Source organism: Salmo salar, chromosome ssa15 (genome assembly GCF_905237065.1).
Source record: "Salmo salar chromosome ssa15, Ssal_v3.1, whole genome shotgun sequence".
Taxonomy (NCBI): domain Eukaryota; kingdom Metazoa; phylum Chordata; class Actinopteri; order Salmoniformes; family Salmonidae; genus Salmo; species Salmo salar.
In genome coordinates this window covers 44,138,403-44,160,611 of record NC_059456.1, presented here as the reverse complement: position 1 = coordinate 44,160,611, position 22,209 = coordinate 44,138,403, and the positions used below count along the sequence as shown (strand labels likewise).

Genomic DNA, 22,209 nt, shown 5'->3' with positions numbered 1-22,209 from the left:
TGTATGCCTTGTTTAATGCACCTGGTGTACTAACCTTTGTATGCACTGCTTTTAATCAGTAGGTTGTGCAGCCTGAGTATCACATCAGAGTTAGAAAGGAAATGTGACCTTAATTACAAATTCACCTCATCGTATGAATACCTAGAAAATCATTAATGGATGATTATAGGGAATAACTTTCAGATAGCAGGCCAGTATAGGAGTTTTCAGAACCCAATGTACAGTACAGCTTAATCCCACCGGATCCATAACCATAGAATTCTCACCCTCTCAAAAGGCAAGGCAACCAGGAAGTCTCAAGACTTGTGAGGCAAGTTATGATAGTATTTTACACTACAATCTCACATGGAAAAATTCCAGCTAGATGGATGGACAGCCCAAAGCTTCAGAGAATCCTGCCTCACTCTGCCGGCCTATGGCTCTTTTATGTAATGACTTTCATGTATTTGGATGGAAATATATGAGTTTATATGGGGACTGTATGGATGAATTCCTCCAACTCCTGTACTTCTGCTCTCTCTTCATGACAGGTAGCATTAAAAAACTAACATGTTTGCCCCTGTCGCTTGTACATTAGAGTTCCCATTGTCCTAACAACTTCAACGCCTCCATGCTCAACTATCCTCTTTATGCCTTATTTGTAATTAATGTAGCCTCTAAGCTCAATGGGCTACTTAAATTATATTTAGTGCCATGTCAAATGTATTCCATTACCCATGAAGAATTATCCATTAATAATTACATTCAGTAATAACTCAGTCACTACACCCTCCACCAATGTGTACCACCACAGACATCATGTTGACTATTGCTGTAGATGGATAGGTTATTCATGTGCTAGTCATTATCATTGTTTCAGGTAAATCGCTTTAGGGTAAAGAGCTATACAGTAGTAGCCCACTGTACCAGACAGTGACAATGACAGAAGACAATACGATACACACACACACACTCCCATACAGCATCACAGTACCAATTCCTTTCTTACAGGAGGGAAATGCTGACTCTGCTAGGCATAGACCAGCATCTTTTAAAGCTACAGTCTGCGATTCGGAAACCAATGAAATGGCTACCCCACCACTCTTTTTGGTATACAGCACAGGAAAGGGGCTAAGGAAATGTAACACCTCTCAGACTCTAAAAGGACTGACAGTCCATGATATCCACATTATAGTTTGAACCATGTTCAAGCTATACTGTACATTTGTCACGCCCTGACCTTAGAGAGATGTTTTATTTTCCTCTAGTTTGGTTAGGTCAGGGTGTGACATGGGGTGGGTATTGTATGTTTTCTATTTCTTTGTGTTTTGGCCAGTATGGTTCCTAATCAGAGGCAGCTCTCTATCGTTGTCTCTGATTGGGAATCATACTTAGGCAGCCTTTTCCCCACCTGTGTTTGTGGGTAATTATTATTTCTGTGAGTGTTTTGTGTTCACCACAGTTGCGTCACGGTTCTTTCTGTTTACCTGTTTATTGTTTTGTTCGGTTTTCTCCAATAAAGAATGTGGAATTACCGGCACACTACGCCTTGGCTGATATGACTGGGGTTTGAAGATAGCGAATGTGACAACATTGTTGGTTCTGATGGGGTAAGGCAGTTGTACTAAGCTCAAGTTATATTCATCAAGAATCAATGACTATATATCATTCATTTAAAAGTCAAAACATTTTGTGCCAATCCCAGACTGTAGCTGTAGCATAATAATACTTTCAAAAATAAGGTTCTCTACATTTTTGCTGCTCAAAAAACTAAGCGAAGAAAATGCTGCAATATAGCATTAGCTATGAGTGGCAACCAAGGCTGGGGTCAATTCCATTTAAATTCAGTCAATCTAGGAAGTAAACTGAAATCCCTATTACAATCATCCTCAAGCAATTAGGAACATTGGAATTTCAGTTGACTTCCTGAATTGACTGACTTGAAAAGGAACTGACCCCAAACCTGATGGAGGAGTTGAGACAAAGGCTGTGACTGAATTCTATATAGCATAGCTGCTTACTAGAAGTATAGCTTATGTGTGTACTAACCATAATACATACTATTTAGAAAATTCTGGTGACGATGTGAACAGTATGTAGTAAGTGACAAATATCAACATACTATGGCTCATTAATACTGAGGAAGTGATGTCTGTTGTGCAATGAATCGTGTTCCCTGCTATTATTATATATATATATTTTTTTTTTTACAGCCCCTCACTTATGTGATCATCAGCTGTTGTCAGACACATGGGTCTGAAAAGAGGACTCTCTTCCTTGAATGTGCAGTAAATTCATACTAGATGAAAATCCCAAAAGTATGACATCCCAGCACTTAAAGCATACTCCATTTTTAGAACTTTTCACTAGAAAACCCTCTATTCTCGCATACTCAAAAAGCCTACTAAACAGGACATACTATACATGCAAGTACGAGAATCCGGTCACAGCCTAAGTGAAGGCACATAGACAGGCATGTCAAAGCCACAGAGGGGAAGGGAAAATCTGCTTACTGGGAGAACTGAGTCTTCTGCCCTTGTGGCGTTCCTCTGCGAACTGGATGACTCGCGCAGGTGCCCCATTGCCGAAGAGTCTGAGATGGGATCCTTCACAGAAACATACAGACAAAATATTTATTATCACTCGTACACACTTGCCATTGGTATTCATATACAAATGAATTCAATAAAAACAGGGGAGAGGGATAGGGGATAGCACCTAAATGAACAGAAAATCACGAGTTAATATAACAACTTACATTAGTAGGACACTACAGAAGTTCACCAATTGAGGAAAGACTAGGTAGGCTCATTTGATCATGGGAGGATAGCTTTCTATACATTATCTATCTACTATTGTATATTATCTATTTACCTTAATATATATTTAAATCTATTGAAATGTTATATTGTTCAACCCCCACACAACTGTTTAAATTCACTTGAAATGTGGTGACGTCTGCTGGAAAATGTATCTTTCATTAGGCATGAATACCAGTCACTAAACACCAATATTGCCATTTCTCCAATAAGGGAATGATTAAGCTTATTGCATCATTAAGAAGCCATTTGTATTGGTGAATAATATGTTGAGGCAAGGGGATATGCCTCTCTTTAGTGAAGTCAAGCATCTAAGTCAAGCAGGACCCTGCAATGAATGAATCAATACTGTTAATAGTTCCAATCTACACACGGTATAACTTTCATTTTACTCCAATTGTAACTCATAAAGAGTAAAAGCAACAGAGCACTCCCTCTCAGACATCTATAATTCACTCTTGAGTGGGTTATCTCTCTTATACAACACTCAATAATGTATCAACTATGAGTTTAACGCTTGTTCCAGACCAGGTCTGGAATCAGTGAGTTGTTTCTATAATGCAGCCAACAGAGTAGGGAAGCAGTGATTTCAGAGCTTGTGTTTTGAAATAAATAGAGGGCCAGGTTTTCAATGTCTGAAAGTGGGTTTTGACAATAGTGACACCTTTTATGCTTTTTACATCAATAGGTGACATCTTCTGTCCACAGAACAGCCTTCCCAGTGCACAAAGTTGACCTAAGTAACCCATAACATTTCATATTGATTGGTTGGAACTTAATTCAAAATGGTTTTGTAATGGTTGTGATTGTATGGTATACAACACATTTTAACACTGTATACTATAAATCTGCATTCAAATTCATCGCCCCCCTCAGTCACCATGAAAACAAACGCTTAATAGGTACATGCTGCTGCAATACAGTATTTTTGCACATTGCGATGATAGCTGTTTGTAAATCATCAAACTAAAATAGAGTAAAACAGAAGTAACTCATTCACCATCTTGGCAGAGATCTACCACTATTTACGGTGCTTACATTTTCATTAATGTATATAACCCATGTTATTAAAGGGGCAATCTGCTTTTAAAGCTAGAATCCTTAGTTCAAAACGTTGTTACAGTCTTTGGTTCTTCCATTTACCGTAATTTCCGGACTATTAAGCGCACCTGAATATAAGCCGCACCCACTGAATTACATTTTTATTTTGAACATAAATAAGCCGCACGTCTATAAGCCGCAGGTGCCTACCGGTACATTGAAACAAATTAACTTTACACAGGCTTTAACGAACACGGCTTGAAACAAAAATAAATAGGTTTTAACGAAACACGGCTTGTAACAAAAATAAATAGGCTTTAACGAAACACGGCTTGTAACAAAAAAATAAAAAATTAGCAGTAAGCTTTAGTTGTCTTTTTGCACTGAGTCAATTCCTCACGCTGCTGTTTCCAACGTCTTATCGACTCATTAAGACCAAGCTCCCGTGCAGCAGCTCTATTTCCTTTTCCAACAGCCAGATCAATCGCCTTCAACTTGAAAGCTGCATCATATGCATTTCTCCATGTCTTTGCCATGATGAGGGTGACAAAATGACTACCGTAATCAGAATGATGGGAAGTTTGAGAGCGCTCGATTTAATCTAAACAGTAAACAAAAAAGTTGTTTGACCTTAACCCGTTCGGCAATTTCATTGGTCTAATGAAAGCTTCATGCCGCCAAAAAACTGAGCATGTCACAGAATGTTTTTTTGGATAATTTCTTTTTTTAAGCGGGAAAAATCCATATATTAGCCGCGTCATTGTTTAAGCCGCGAGGTTCAAAGCCTGGGAAAAAAGTTGCAGCTTATAGTCCGGAATTTATGGTATATTTCGAGGTTTGGACGTTAGCACGTTGGGCGCACCCATTGGTGTCACCTCATTAGGCAGTATGTTTTACACCTGTGCTGGCTTGTCATCTCGTTAGTCAGAAGGTGTTCACCTGTGCTGGCACAGGTGATATTTAAGAGCGGCTGGCCCAGTGCTCCAGTTGGCTTGAGAGATGTGGAAGGTTACCACCTTCAGTTGGCTCTCCCTATTTCGATTTCTAAAGAAACAATCCTTTATCTGATCTTCCCTGTTTTTGTTTTGCTGCACTTTTTGGTCTGCTGTCTAAGTTTGGTGTAGGTTTATATTTTTTGTCTCTTCTTGGGCAAATTTAGTGGATGCTCATGGTGGGTGTCTTAGGTCCCAGCTATTGTTGGTAGTCAACTTTCAATGGACACCCCAGAATTGTCTTAAAACCCCACCTGTTTCATTTTGGTTGTTGAGAGTGACTCTTTGTTAGTTCCCCCTTCTGTTTTAGCAACAATTTTTGGTTTTCTTGCTGGAGAATGTAACAGCGTTAACCCCGTCTCTGTTTTGGTAAAAAGCTGCAGGATGGGCCTGGAGAAATGTAACCACTCTCACATTCATATACAGAGCTATGGATGTGGTGTCTATCGTCGTGATGTGTTTTGTCCTATATTTTTATTTTTAATCCCAGCCCCCATCCCCACAGGAGGCCTTTCACCTTTTGATCGGCTGTCATTGTAAATAAGAATTTGTTCTTAACTGACTTGCCAAGTTTAATAAAGGTTAAATAAAATAAAAATGCAAGGACTGACCATCCATGATATCAAAATTAATGTAATCATGTTATGAGGCTACAGTGTTTGTTTACATTTACATTGCTTACAAAGAGTAAAACAAGCTTATGTTTTGGGATCTGATGGGGTATGACAGTTGAACTAAGCTCATGAAGCATTTAAGTTATATTCTTCAAGAATCAATGGGTCTATATCATTCATTTATAAGTCCAAAAAGGGATGTAGCAACTACGTGCTCTAGTTTAAGTGTTTGATATACTGTGCACCCATTGTTTCTTAATGTGCCTCATGAGCTTAGTTAAACTGCCGTACTGCATCAGAACCCAAAATATAAGCATGTTTTACACCATCGTTTGTACATTTTTTTTAATTCTAAACAAACACTGCATAGCCTCAAAATGTGGTTCATTTTATCTGATGGATGGTCATTATTTGCAGCCATAGCTCGGTCTATGAATTTGAGAGTGGTTACATTTCTCCAGCCCCATCCCTTAGCTCTTTACCAAAACGGAGGCAGGGTGGTCGTGTTATTGTTTGAACTGCAAATTGCCTCAAACACTTGAAATATTACAGTTGACCTCAAATGACTGTGTGTGTGGACTGTGTGAGATTGCCCTATGGGATGAACACAAATGTGTGTGTGGGATGGAGAGCTCTCAGCACTCAGGACCTGAGGCCTACACTGCTTTGAATTTCCAAACAAACACAAACTAACCCCATTCACATGCACACTGTTACGTGCACACAGAATAGGCAGGAGACTAATAAAAATATGAACAGCACCAAAATGCTTTTAAAACAATTAATGCACTGATTTTAACATTCACCAAAATGTGTTGTCTGGGAGTGGCATCTCAACAAAATTGTATAAGCTAGTGTCAGCCAAAGGATGATACATTTAAGGTCAACTACTATTGTATCTGTGAGGGTGACAATAATTGAGGAGTGACATTCTTACAGCTGGTGTGTGCTCCTGGACTGCTGTGGTCTTTTGTATGAGATCCCACTCAGTGGAAACACACACCTTGCAGGGCTCTGGGTGGACAAAGCTTTGAGAAAGAATAACGAGAGGCAATATTGATTTCCCATGAGTCTCTCTCCATTCCGGAGTCCAGTTTCTGTAATGTAAACTATGAATACTCCAATATTCTCTCTCCTTTACACCTCTGGTGTTCTTACCCTTTCCCTCTTGTTCTGTATTTCCACACACCTCTTCTTTCCAATCATTCTTTACTCACCCCTGCTCTCAGCTTCCGAATTATCTCCATCCACATTTGTCTCCATCTCTGTCCTTCTGACTCTCGCTCCCTTACTGTCTCTCTCTATGTTTCTCTTCCCAGAGCCTATATTGCACTCACACTGATATAAAGGTCTAGCAGCTTCTGCAATGTCCTAAGGGGTGTGTATGAAGGGTTTCCATGCCCCCAAGGCCTAAGTAGCACATTTCAGTGCCCGTCCAATTTAAAGCAAGCCCATCCATATTTTTATCCACACAAATTATATTGAATAACTTGAAAGGTAAAACGAGTATAAAATGTATTGCAAAACAAAACTTTAAGAAAATTGTGTTTTTCCATATACAGTGGCAAGAAAAAGTATGTGATCTCTTTGGAAATACCTGAATTTCTGCATAAATTGATCATAAAATTTGATCTGATCTTCATCTAGGTCACAACAATAGACTAACACAGTCTACTTAAACTAATAACACAAAAACAATAATACATTTTCATGTCTTTATTGAACACACCGTGTAAACATTCACAGTGCAGGGTGGGGAAAGTATGTGAACCCTTGGATTTAATAACTGGTTGACCCTCATTGCTGCCAAAGAACGTCAACCAAATGTTTTCTGTAGTTGCGGATCAGACCTGCACAACGGTCAGGAGGAATTTTGGACCATTCCTCTTTACAAAACTGTTTCAGTTCAGCAATATTCTTGGGATGTCTGGTGTGAACTGCTGTCTTGAGGTCAAGCCACAGCATCTCAATCGGGTTGAGGTCAGTACTCTGTCTAGGCCACTCCAGAAGGGGTATTTTCTTCTGTTGTTGATCTACTTCTGTGTTTTGGGTCGTTGTCCTGTTGCATCACCCAACTTCTATTGAGCTTCAATTGGCGGACAGATAGCCTAACATTCTCCTGGGAATTCATTTTTCCGTTGATGAGAGCAAGCTGTCCAGGCCCTGAGGCAGCAAAGCAGCCCAAAACCATGATGCTCCCTCCACCATACTTTCCAGTTGGGATGAGGTTTTGATGTTGGTGTGCTGTGCCTTTTTTTGTGTGTTCCTTACAAACAACTCAAGTGTAGTTTCATCTGTCCACAGAATATTTTGCCAATAGCGCTGTGGAACATCAAGGTGCACTTTTGCAAACTTCAGACTTGCAGATTGTTTTTTTTGGACAGCAGTGGCTTCTTCCGTGGTGTCCTCCCATGAACACCATTCTTGTTTAGTGTTTTACTAGTAGACTCATCAACAGAGATGTTAGCATGTTCCAGAGATTTCTGTAAGTCTTTAGCTGACACGCTAGGATTCTTCTTAACCTCATTGAGCATTCTGCGCTGTGCTCTTGCAGTGATCTTTGCAGGATGGCCACTCCTAGGAGTTGCAACAGTGCTCAACTTTCTCCATTTATAGACAATTTGTCTTACCTTGGACTGATGAACATCAAGGCTTTAAGCGATTCTTTTGTAACCCTTTCCAGCTTTATGCAAGTCAACAATTCGTAATCTTAGGTCTTCTGAGATCTCTTTTGTTCGAGGCATGGTTCATATCAGACAATGCTTCTTGTGAATAGCAAACGCAAATGTTGTGAGTGTTTTTATTGGGCAAGGCAGCTCTAACCAACATCAATCTCGCCTCATTGATTGGACTCCGGGTTAGCTGACTCCTGACTCCAATTAGCTTTTGGAGAAGTCATTAGTCCAGGGGTTAACGTACTTTTTCCAACCTACACTGTGAATGTTTAAATTATGTATTCAATATAGACAAGAAAAATACAATATTTTGTGTTATTAGTTTAAGCACACTGCTTTTGAAGATGGCAGCCGGAAAGTTTGGCGTGTTGGCAGCGTTTTTTATCCACGCTTTTATATTAACGTTTATAGATACTGGCCCCTTTTATGCATCAAGTCAATGTCCTTTTGACAAAGTATGCGGTTTTAATCAGAAGATCAGGTTCGAAGACCAGATTGGCACTAAGCATTTTGGCCACTTTGGCCTCCAAAAGGGTGATTATGGTCGGGGGAAAACGCCAAATAGATGGTGGAAACCTAATAATTACCCTATGCCTGTTGCTGTTTGGAGATGAACATCAGTGCCCTGGCCCGTTTTTTAGCGATAAATCCATTCGCTATAATAGAGAGGGTCAGAAGGGAGAGCGCAACGACCATCTCTTTCAAATGCGAGCGCGAATCCTGGATGGAGCTTCATTGCGGCGATTGGACTGCACAGAGTCAACACTCATCTCAAGTGAACAATTTCAGCTGACAGTTCCAATAGAGGAGGAGAACTTAACTCTAGAAAATGTAATCTCAACGTTAGAAGTCTTCTTCCTAAGAGTGAGGAAATTTGCCTACTTTCTAGTAACTGTAAGGTGGGAGAGCTTTGCTTTACCGAAACATGGTTGGATGGTTCGATAAAAACGCTGAGATTGAAGTTGAAAATTATGTAGTAATTAGAAGAGACCGCAATCACAAAGGCGGGGGAGTTTGTATTTATGTAAAATCAGATATTGGGTTCAACTATAGATCAGATTTAAACCATGATGAGATTGAAGCTGTGTGGTGGGACATTTTATTACTGAAATGTAAACCTATTATAGTTGGAACCTATTATAGACCACCAGACCAGTACAAGTTTGATGAATTGTTGGAGAAGACTTGTACAGACTTTGATAAATCAGAGGTTATTGTTACTGGTGATTTTAATACAGATATGCTCAAAAAGGCCATGCTACTTTTAAAGCTCTTAATCATTTTTGTAATCTATTTATACCAGCTGATTACTGAGCCCAACAGGGTCTGTCCTTCTACCCAAACCATCATTGACCTTGTGTTGGTGTCGGATAGATCAAGGATATCAAACAGTGGGGTTGTAAACTATGGGCTCAGTGATCATTCCATCATTTTCTGTAGTAGGAAGGTTCGGAAAAAAGTTTTTAATTATCATAACTTAATAAAAATTAGGGCTATGAAGAATTATAGTGCAGATATTTTTGTTATTTGTCTGAGCAAATTAGACTGGTCTGCTGTATTGAAATGCAAAGAGGTGGAGAAATCCTGGGGCAATTTTAAATAATTGTTTTTACATGCTGCAGATAAGCAGGCTCCAGTAAAACAGGTTAGAATTAAGCAAATAACAGAACCATGGATAAATTATAACATTTTAAAGGCAATTAAGCGTAGAAATTAACGCTTTCTGGAGTTTAGGAAATCCAGGGCAGATTATATATTTATAGACTATAAGAAATTAAGAAATGAGGTCAACAGGATGATACAGAAGGCCAAGAAAGAATATTTTAATGCCAAAATAGTTGAAAATGGGAACAATCTGAGTAAATTATGGAAGTGTCTGAAGCTGTTAGGTTACAGTAACAGATTAAAGACCAAAGCCCTCAATCTTAGGTTGGACACAGCTCAGACAAGACCATGGTTGCAGACAGTCTGAATAGCTATTTTACAACTAAAGCTAATACATTAGTTAGCAAGTTACCTTGTCAATCAGGTTGCTATGGGGAGAGTCATGTCCAGCAGTTTTACTCACAGCAGGGGATTCAAGTAACGGATTTTTCATTTGAAAAGGTGTCTGAGTCAACTGTGCTAGAGAGGCTGAAAGAACTTGACCATTCCAAAGCAACTGGCCTTGACAACATTCCTGACAGATTTCTAAAGGATGCTGCGGTAATTATCACCCCCTGTTTAACTCACATTGTGAATCTGTCTATTGAACTAGGGTGTTATCCCAGTGAACTAAAACTTGCAAGGGTCATTCCTTTATATAAAAAGGGAATAAGTTAGATCATGGAAACAATCGTCCTGTCTCAACCCTGTGTGATTTATCGAAGGTCATGGAAAATATTATGTTAAAGTAGATTGACAATTATATTTCCTTACATAACCTATTCTATGAGCTCCAATCTGGCTTCAGGAAATCCCATTCCACTGACACCCGTCTACTATATCTGACTGATCACATAAGGAAGGAAGTAGATGGAGGGAGATTTTTAGGTATGGTTATGTTAGATCGCCAAAAGGCGTTCGATACAGTGGATCATGACATTCTGTTAATCAAACTAAGAGCCATGGGCTTTAACAACTTAGCAGTAAAATGGTTCAGCTCTTACCTTCAAGGAAGAAAACAGATGGTGGATGTGGATGGGACCCTGTCTAAACCCAAAAGCTTGAACTGTGGGGTACCCCAAGGGAATGTGCTGGGTCCACTTTTATTTCTAATTGTATATAAATGATCTGAAATCTGCCTGTACATGTGACCTTTTAGTATATGCGGATGATTCTGCACCGTTGGTTTCTCACAAAGACAAAAATGTGGTTGAGAAAGCCCTCAGTGTTGAACTTCTGAATGTCAGTAAATGGCTATATGACAATAAGCTGTCACTTCACCTTGGAAAAACAGAGTCCATCTTGTTCGGGTCCAAAGTGAAACTGAGGAAATTCCCAGATTTGAAGGTGGTAGTAGATGACATAGTAGTCGCAGCAAAAGAATATGTTGAGTATCTTGGATGTGTGCTAGATAACCATCTGACAGGGGAGAGCATGGCACAAAATGTTATCGCCAAAGTGAACCATAAAATTAGGTTCCTGGCTAGAACCTCCAAATATATTGATAAGAATGCAATGGGGACATTGGTAGGGGCTCTAGTTCAGTGCCACTTTGATTATGTATGCTCTTCCTGGTACAATAGTGCCCCCCAGATATTAAAAAATAAATTGCAGACATCTCAGAACAAATTAGTCAGGATTATTCTTAAACTTCCAGCACTTACGCATCTTGACTATTCCCACCTTGAAAGGCTTAGATGGCTTAAAGTGGAGGAGAGAGTCACTCAGATAAAATTGTGTCTTGTACATCAGATTGTCCACAGTAAGGTCCCCAGACACTTGTGTAACTACTTTAACTTAGTAAGGGATAACCATAACTATTCAACTAGAAGGAGTCAAACAGACATTTTTCCTTTTAGATTTAAAAGTGGTATGGGGAAAGAAACATTTTTATACTCAGCTGCCATTCTTTGGAATAATCTTCCAAAGAATTTGAAACGTATAACCTCTATAGGTAGTTTAAAGTTCTCACTGAAAAAATTGCTAAATAGTAGCATGTCTCAAAAGTGAGTGGTAAGATTAAAGTAGGTGGCAGAGAGAGAAATGCCTGGGATAGCATATGGTCTGCCTTTTTGGTGCCTGTTGTTTATTATATTGTGTGTGTGTGTGTGTGTGTGTGTGTGTGTGTGTGTGTGTGTGTGTGTGTGTGTGTGTGTGTGTGTGTGTGTACATATATATATGTACACTACTGTTCAAAGGTTTGGGGTTACTTAGAAATGTCCTTGTTTTTGAAAGAAAAGCACATTTTCTGTCCATTAAAATAACATCAAATTGATCAGAAATACAGTGTAGACATTGGTAATAGTGTAAATGACTATTGTAGCTGGACACATCAGATTTTTTATGGAATATCTACAGAGGCCCATTATCAGCAACCATCACTCCTGTGTTCCAATGGCACGTTGTGTTAGCTAATCCAAGTTTATCATTTTAAAAAGGCTAACTGATCATTAGAAAACCCTTTTTCAATTATGTTAGCATGGCTGAAAACTGTTTTACTGATTAAAGAAGCAATACAACTGGCCTTATTTAGACTAGTTGAGTATCTGGCGCATCAGCATTTGTGGGTTCGATTACAGGCTCAAAATGGCCAGAAACAAAGAACTTTCTTCTGAAACTCGTTAGCCTTCATTTCTCAGAAAATAATAGACTATTTCATGCAAGAAATTGCCAAGAAACTGAAGATCTTATACAATGCTGTGTACTACTCACAGAACAGAACAGTGCAAACTGGCTCTAACCAGAATAGAAAGAAGAGGAGCCATACAGGCATCTGACCGGTACAGTTGAAACCAGGATTCATCCGTGAAGAGCACACTTCTCCAGCGTGTTAGTAGCCATCGAAGGTGAGCATTTGCTCACTAAAGTCGGTTATGATGCTGAACTGCAGTCAGGTCAAGACCCTGGTGAGGATGACAAGCACGCAGATGAGCTTCCCTGAGATGGTTTCAGACAGTTTGCACAACCAAAGGATTTCTGTGCAAACCCACAGTTTCATCAGCTGTCCGGGTGGATGATCTCAGACGATCCCGCAGGTGAAGAAGACGGATGTGGAGGGCCTGGGCTGGTATGGTTACACGTGGTCTGCGGTTCTGAGGCTGCCAAATTCTCTAAAACGATGTTGGAGGCAGCTTATAGTAGAAAAATTACCATTCAGTTCTCTGGCAACTGCTCTGGTGGACATTCCTGCAGTCAGCATGTCAATTGCAAGCTCCCTCAAAACTTGAGACATATGTGGCATTGTGTTGTATGACAAAACTGCACATTTTAGAGTGGCCTTTTATTATCCCCAGCACAAGGTGCACCTGTGTAATGATCATGCTGTTTAATCAGCTTCTTGATATGCCACACCTGTTAGGTGGATGGATTATCTTGGCAAAGGAGAAATGCTCACTAACAGGGATGTAAACAAATTCGTGCACAAAATTTGAGGGAAATAAGCTTTGTGCGTATGGAACATTTCTGGGATCTGTTATTTCAGCTCATGAAACATGTGACACACACTTTACATGTTGTGTTTATATTTTTGTTCAGTGTAAATAGTATATCCCACACATGTATTGTATTGTAATATATGTTTTCCCATATAAGCATGAAGGAAAGGTATGTGGGCAGCTTTGGAAGAGAAGAGAGACTGCATTTATTGTTAGGCTAATAACCTCTATCCATCTTCTCCCATCCATACAGGAATTAAAAGGGCAATACTGACAGAGACAAGAGCTTGCCGTCCATGTTGATTCCTACATGCCAAAGCAAGACTCTGTCTATTGGACTTTAAGTGCATCAAAATTGATTGAACAATATCCCAAGCCCTAGATGTCACCGAAAAGCACCCCATTATTGAAATCTTGGCTCAGAGTAATTTTGATGTTTAATTGCATTCCACCCATGCTGAGGATTCACCTACTAGTAAGCCTCAGAAGGTAAATGATGCATGTTGCCTGGGAAACAATCAAGCTAAGACTAAAAGTAAATATATCACTGTGCTTCTCTGACATACTTAGACTTAACTGAGCCTCCCCTTTTACTCTCTGACTTGACTGGGGGACCACATTTCAGATCAATCTTTCTGAGGACAAAAAGGTTAAAAAGGTATACTGATTGAGTATGCCCTTGGTCAAAAACTATGGAGAACAACATTTCAAGTATGTTCAGGGCCTACCTCATTTACGTTTTCAAAGGCATTGATGATGTCATAGGGCAGGCAGGACAGCAGGTCAATGACGAACCAGGTCTTCAAGTAGTTCATTCGAATCAGCTTTGGGTCCGAAATGACCTCTCCACCAGGCCCAACGAAGGTGGTGTGGAAGTTGAGCACAATGTCCACAAGGAAGATGACATCTACCACGCTGTCCAGCACGAGCCAGGCCAAATTGTTCTGCTTGGTCTTGAAAGAGACATTGTAGGGCACCATGATGGCTGTGTAGAAGGTGAGGATGAGGATGACCCAGTCCCAGGTGGTCTTAAAGGTGCAGTAATGGAGGATGATGTGGGGCGGCGTCTTGGGCGCCTCCTGCTTGTACTGGGGGAGAATGTCCGAGCCCAGCTGGAGAGCCTGAGGTCCACATAGAAAAGAGGAAGGCTGTTAAAGTAACCCTTTATATTACAATACTGTTTCAGATGTTATTTACCTGATATCTACTTGCAGTGCCAATAATAAGTATTCACCTCCGTTGTGTTACAAAGTGGAATTGAAATTGATTTCATTTAGATTTTCTTTGTCATCGATCTGCATAGACAAATACTCCATAATGTGAAAGTGAAAACTACATTCTATAAATGTTTACAAATGTAAAATTAAATATAAATAACTTAAATGTATTGGTTGTAAAATGATTTACCCCCTTTGTTAAAGGCAAGCCTAAGTTAGTTAATGAGAAAAAATTGGGTTAACAAATCACATAATAAGTTGCAGGGGTCAACATGATTTTTGAAAGATTACCCCATACATACAACCTCTGTAAGGTTCCTCAGTCGAGTAGTGAATTACAAGCACGGAGTAAACTACAAAGACCAGGGAACTTTTCCAATGCCTCATAATGAAGAACAGCGATTGATCAATGGGCAAAAGTAACAAATCAGACACTGAATATAAAAATGGGGTAATTATATTATTTTATGCTAATACAATTGTTCTGTGAAAGAGATTCTGTTTAACAGGTAATAACTTTTTTCTCAAAGGTACACCCCTGTTTTCAATACCTTTCAATACCTCACCTGGCGAGGATAACGACACTGAGCCTTTTCCTAAAATGATTTTATGAGATTGGAGATTAAATTGGAAGTGACTTTACACCATTCCACCATACAGAATCTTTCCAGATCCTTGATATCCTTTGTCTGCGCTTATGGACTGCTCTCTTACAATGTTCAAGTCCGGAGACAACAAAATCACACAAAAATAATCAATGGAAATCCAATTTATCAACCCATGGAGGTCTGGATTTGGAGTTACACTCAAAATTAAAGTGGAAAACCACACTACAGGCTGATCCAACTTTGATGTAATGTCCTTAAAACAAGTCAAAATGAGGCTCAGTAGTGTGTGTGGCCTCCACATGCCTGTATGACCTCCCTACAATGTCTGGGCATGCTCCTGATGAGGTGGCGGACGGTCTCCTGAGGGATCTCCTCCCAGACCTGGACTAAAGCATCCGCCAACTCCTGGACAGTCTGTGGTGCAACGTGGCGTTGATGGATGGAGCGAGACATGATGTCCCAGATGTGCTCAATTGGATTCAGGTCTGGGGAACGGGCGGGCCAGTCCATAGCATCAATGCCTTCCTCTTGCAGGAACTGCTGACACACTCCAGCCACATGAGGTCTAGCATTGTCTTGCATTAGGAGGAACCCAGGGCCAACCACACCAGCATATGGTCTCACAAGGGGTCTGAGGATCTCATCTCGGTACCTAATGGCAGTCAGGCTACCTCTGGCGAGCACATGGAGGGCTGTGCGGGCCCCCAAAGAAATGCCACCCCACACCATGACTGACCCACCGCCAAACCGGTCATGCTGGAGGATGTTGCAGGCAGCAGAACGTTCTCCACGGCGTCTCCAGACTCTGTCACGTCTGTCACATGTGCTCAGTGTGAACCTGCTTTCATCTGTGAAGAGCACAGGGCGCCAGTGGCGAATTTGCCAATCTTAGTGTTCTCTGGCAAATGCCAAACGTCCTGCACGGTGTTGGGCTGTAAGCACAACCCCCACCTGTGGACGTCGGGCCCTCATACCACCCTCATGGAGTCTGTTTCTGACCGTTTGAGCAGACACATGCACATTTGTGGCCTGGAGGAGGTCATTTTGCAGGGCTATGGCAGTGCTCCTCCTTGCACAAAGGCGGAGGTAGCGGTCCTGCTGCTGGGTTGTTGCCCTCCTACGGCCTCCTCCACGTCTCCTGATGTACTGGCCTGTCTCCTGATAGTGCCTCCATGCTCTGGACACTACGCTGACAGACACAGCAAACCTTCTTGCCACAGCTCGCATTGATGTGCCATCCTGGATGAGCTGCACTACCTGAGCCACTTGTGTGGGTTGTAGACTCCGTCTCATGCTACCACTAGAGTGAAAGCACCACCAGCATTCAAAAGTGACCAAAACATCAGCCAGGAAGCATAGGAACTGAGAAGTGGTCTGTGGTCACCACCTGCAGAACCACTCCTTTATTGGGGGTGTCTTGCTAATTGCCTATAATTTCCACCTGTTGTCTATTCCATTTGCACAACAGCATGTGAAATTTATTGTCAATCAGTGTTGCTTCCTAAGTGGACAGTTTGATTTCACAGAAGTGTGATTGACTTGGAGTTACATTGTGTTGTTGAGCAGTATATTTTACATGTGATAAGGCCACACAGAGGGTCAGAGATTATTACAGACACCTGTGATAATCTGAAGGACCTAAAATGGCCACTAGATGTCTTGTGATAGATTACATAAAATCCTTGAAATATACCAACATTTTGTCATTTTACTGGTAAACTTCGAAAGTTTCCAGTAAAATACCTTTCATTTGCGACCATACCCAGGACCCAGTGGAAGAAAAATAGCCCCATAACATCAAAGATCCACCACCATATTTTACAGTAGGTGTGGATTTCTTTTCTGCTTATGCATCCTTATTTTGATACAGAACCCACTACTGGTGTGGGTGGCCAAAGAGCTCTATTTCCATGTAATCTGACCATAGCACCGGTTCCAATCCAATTGTCAATGCCATTCCGCTAACTCCAGGCGTTTACGTTTGGATGATATGAAAATAGAGCTCTTTGGCCATGCACACCAGTGTGTCCAAAGAAAGATGCATATGCAGAGAAGAACCCCATACTTACTATAAAATATGGTGGTGGATCTTTGGTGTAATGGGGCTATTTTGCTTCCACTGATTCAGGGGCCCTCGTTAGGGCCAACGGCATCATAAACTTTATGCACTACCAGGTCACTTTAGTCAAAAACCTGGTTTCCTCTGCCAGGAGGCCGAAACTTACTTCCTTTGAGAGTATTTTTATACATATCTATTTTACCACTTAGACATAAAATCACTTTATAAATCTTCTTTATAGTGTATTAAAATGGTCTAAATGTTAGTTTTGGTCCCATATCGCTTGCACCCAATGACTACATCGAGCTTGCAACTCTACAAACTCGTTGGGTGCATTTGCAGTTTGTTTCGGGTACATTTGTAGTTTGTTTTGGGTATATTTGTAGTTTGTTTTGGGTATATTTGTAGTTTGTTTTAGGCGTATTTTGGGACATTAGTAACTAAAAGGTGATTTTGAGTAATTTTCTTTCTAAATGAACAGAGAAGATGTATCTGAACACTTAAATTCATCCTGATGCTGCCATGATTAAGAAAATGTAAGAATGGATCATGCATGATGATGAGTAAGAAAGGCACAGATGCTAACCTCTCACCATTACCAATAAGAGGAAAGGTTAGCATTTTGGGGAGTATCATAGTTGTGCCTCTAACTTTCTCACTCATCATTATTCATGATTGTTCTCAGAAACATGAGTATTCAGAAACATCTTCTAATCTCACTTACAAAAAAGTGACTCCAAAATGACAACTGACATCATTCACTACTATTGGGCAAGACATGACACAAACACACCCAAAACAAACGCATCTAACGTATTTGTAGAGTCACAACCTTGATATAGCTATTGTGTGAAATTATATGATAATTTGGCCAAATACTTCTGACTTCTTCTGACAGGGGTACTAGGTACATCAAGTGATTTTATGTCTAAATGGTCAAACAGATACGTATGAAAATACCCTCAAATGAAAGGTAACATTGTGAACTGTCGAAAATGCTGTAGTACAGAGCCAACATTTTTAGATGTATCTTGACTGTCCAAATACATATGGTCAGGACTGTATTTTTCTTTTCCAGTGAGATGCTCACCTCAGCCAGTCTGGAGTGCTTGTGGCTGACCTCGTTGACTTGGTTCATGGGCGTCAGCTGCTGCATGTTGCTGCGGCTGTTGCTGGTCAGTGCCCGCGTCAGCCGGGCAAACTTGTTCCATCCTGCCAGAGATGAGCAGAAGACCATTGAGCAAAATCACCACAAAAAAAAGATATTCTCTGACCGCCATTGTCTTAATCTTTCACTGCCTCATATTGAGTCTGCTTCTATCATATATTTACTTACATCAGAGAGGCCATTAGTAAACCTAAACTGTAGGTCTCCTCTTATGGACAAAAACTTCCTGGAAGACCACATTTGTAGGCACAATCTGCAGTGACTCTGGTCTCAGAATATAGGGTCTCCCAGCTTCTATAAAGGATATATAGCTAATGCCATACCACCATTTGGTGTATTGCATGGACAAAAGCGAGAAAGCCTAATTTTCACCACCTGAGGCAATCTAATTCAGATATGATGTGTGTACCAAAGGGGTGTACTACAAAGTGAGTTAGAGGATATAGTTGTCTGATTTGGTCAACAATGAGTTCAACTCGGGATAACCGTTGACACGAAAGTAACTCACCTTTTAGCAAGGTACATTTCTATGGCAACCAATCCTTAAGAACTAACACTAACCTGCTCTGTGGCAGGCTGACTCAGGGCTAACTCCACTTATCCTGAATGAAGTGTTTGAGCCGCGAGTTGAGGACCAAAGAAATCAGATTCCCTCCCTCGCAATGATTGCATCATCATCCAATTTATTTGATTTGATAAAAGTTATTTTATCAATAGGAGTGGGAAAAAAGGTGCACCAATGCACACCAAAGATGGCATTAACAATAAGTAATAAAAGATACCGGGCACCTCTACTAGCCTATTTCACACCATAGCCTGCAGAATTTGCAAGATCATTTTTCTTTTAATGTTGATTTGGCAAATATGGAAATGTGGCACTCACTCACCAATGGATTGGTGTTTCAGCACTGTCTAAATGGCGAATTCAGCTTGCTGGGCTTATCCACGTGTGACATGCGAGCAGTTACAAGCCTGGCTGGAGTTAACGGCAGGTGGAGGATCCTCCTTCATAACATGGATGAAGCCTGAGCTGGAATGTGAAGCTAACTGAAGTTGGCTAACATTATAAAATCCTGAGTAGATCTAGCTGGCATCGTAGTGTACCACTCTGCTCTCCGTCTATAACCTTACATGTCCCTGTCAACAAGCTACAAACATAACCAACGCTCTTTTCTTCTGGAGCTTTTAGAAAGATTGTAATGCCCTGAGGGACCTAATAAGAGTACAACATCTCCTTTTGCCTTCAAACTGAATGGCAGCATTATGGTGTGAGACATGAGAACCCAGCTGAGCATCTCGTTTGATGCAATCCCTATCATACATTATTTAACAGCCAAAAGTTTTCTTTTTAACCACTCTCCCACAGCTTTGGGAGGCTGATGACTTTAGCCTTCGGAGTTTTGGAAAAGAGAGACGCGCAGAATGCATAGTTACAAGTCCAGATTTCTCTCAAATGATCGTTGACTGCTTCTACGCACGCCAATGGTAGGTTTCGCAGATAAAATCTGGTTTGCTTGGATAAATAAAAAAGATGTTAAAGTTCCATTGAAGTCATTTTGGTGAATGTAAACCGATAACAACAAGAACATATGACATCACTAAGCCAAGTCCCTTGTGGACTTTTTTTCTCTGCCCATCACCCCAACAATGCAGAGAAAAGCAAGCAGAGAAATACTGAAGCACAGACACATTAAATCATTCAAGGGTTAAGGGGGTGAACTCAACCATGTTCAATGATTGGTGGGGCGGATTAAAATAGTTTGCTGGCCTGTCTCAGCCCTTTCAGTTCAGCACGCAAATAAAGTGTGAGCCATATGGGAGGGCAAAAAAAGTAACTTATTCAGGCCAACCTCTCTAATGCTAACTGTTTGTTCTGTATACTATGTGTATCACACAGCAGTGTGCTTGCAAGGAATTAAAGCCCCACTACTTGGCTAGCTATAAAGCTGAGGGATGGCAGTGTTTCCCATTTATGCATTTATAATGTAGATGTATGCCCCAGGAAGTCCCCGTCCGCCGGCTGTTTAGAAACAATGCAGTAAATGTTGGGTTATGATGGGGTTAGACAGCTCATGAGACATTCTTCAAGATACAATGGTTATATCATTCATTTAAATTATAAAAAAAACTGCTGTCAAATATCACAGTGGGCCTTTAAACAAATGAAAATTCCAGTTACTTAACATTCAGTCATCCTGACAGTTGGTGTACCCCATTTCTCAACATAATTAACAGAATGAGGTCCAGTTGGCTGTTAAATGAATGAGCATTCCTTTTGTGATGGACATAAGCAGTTGCATCTGTCACTCCATCAAATATGAAGTGAGTTGTCCTTGCCATCTGCTTGCCATTACATACTTAGTCACACTGCTGCACATGATCCCCAGGGATGTGTCGGTGTGGACCCAGGGGGAGACGCACACATCCATCTATTCAGACAAACAACATCTGGGCCAATAAGTACAGTGTGTGGCCATATCACATGTAGCTACAGTATGCCCTGTAAACCAAATATGCTTATGTGAGTGTTTCCAGAACATTTCCTTAGATTGTCAGCAAAGGTGTAAGGACATTGCCAAAAAGTATCAGTATAAACATAAATTCTGTCCAGTTTTACGCATCATCAAACAATGTTCGTTTTAGGGTGCTCAGAACATTCCCTTGATGGTGCAAGAATGTTCACAAAAAGCTATTTTGTTGTTCTTAAAAAGTTCCCAAAACATTCAAATAGACTATCGCATATCCTTTGGCCGTGATGAAGCCAAATATGTTTTCCTTTTGCTTGGGCCAAGAGGGTAAAGGGTTTCTCTCAAATGAAACACCTTATATATTTTGATCACAGCTCTCTGTTGATAGACAAACTACACAGTTTAATGTTGCTGCTAGCAAGAGAGACCAACAAGAGAGAGGAAGGTGGGTGAAGGAAGAGATCTCACACTGCACATAAATCACGTATACCAGAGGAGAGCCCTGTCACTCAGTCTTCCATTCTCTAGAAAGAACCATGGCCAGACATAAGCTGACAGCTTATCTGTCTTGCAACACTCCTCTGCTGCTGAAGTTTGTGGCCTCAAGTGCATAACATGTGATCTCCAAGAAGCCCTCTGCTATCAACCTTGTAGTGATTAGTTAAAAACATCTCTGGGTTTTAAGATGCCAGGACATCCCTTCTCTTATCAAAATAAGGGCAACGTGCAAAGCCTTACAGCATAACTAATGACACCTCTCACCCACTCCATGACCAATGCAAACTTCAGACCCGGATACAAAGCCCCACTTTACAGATCCGCCAGAACGCAACAAAATAAAACATCCAAGCAACCATCAGCCTACTGAACAAGGGACAACAGCATGTTCTATTAGTTGACAGGTAGCAAACTCTTAAAGGATGTGCGAGCCATATACACATCCCAAATCATCAAACAGGTCCTGGGCCAATAATAGATTATTTGAATACATAAAGAAAGCCCACACACAGTATGCCCCAGCTGCTTGGAAGTCACCCACAACACACTAGACAACTTTATGGCTGCAATAGCCTTCATTAGGTCACATGGGAACAGAATATACTTTGTTCAGGCTTTTTACTTAATTGATATTAGGTCTCTCACCCTTGGTGGATTCGTCCTCAATAGGCTGCTTGAAGACAGTTATGTCTTTGAAGGTACACAGGAACAGAACCACCTTGTCGTTCTCATTCCTGATGGGAGCCACCTGCATGTAGAGCCATATGGGCGTCCCTGCAGGAACCAAGGAAGGAGTGTAAAAGGCTACATAATAGGACAATATGTGGTATCATTAGGTAATCTCTGGTACTGCTTTCTATTTAAACACAAATGGTAACTACAGATGTAGGCTCTTAATTTGAGCCAGTTTACTACAGCAGGAATATAAACCTGCAGCAACAGAAAATTGTAATGCAGATTATAATTAATGGACATTTTTGTCGTGGTTCATAC

General features: G+C 40.7%; 1 protein-coding gene across 1 annotated transcript in view; it reads right to left on the bottom strand.

The window, feature by feature from the left end:
- Positions 1-22,209, bottom strand: part of kcnh5a (potassium voltage-gated channel, subfamily H (eag-related), member 5a) — a 142,343-nt gene that overhangs the window by 68,464 nt on the left and 51,670 nt on the right. Inside the window, exons 4-7 of the mRNA XM_014144675.2 lie at positions 21,862-21,990; positions 18,173-18,294; positions 13,927-14,319; positions 2,493-2,585 (exon numbers count right to left, since the gene is read on the bottom strand). Coding sequence (XP_014000150.1) covers positions 2,493-2,585; positions 13,927-14,319; positions 18,173-18,294; positions 21,862-21,990 — 737 coding nt within the window. The remainder of the gene's footprint in view (positions 1-2,492; positions 2,586-13,926; positions 14,320-18,172; positions 18,295-21,861; positions 21,991-22,209) is intronic.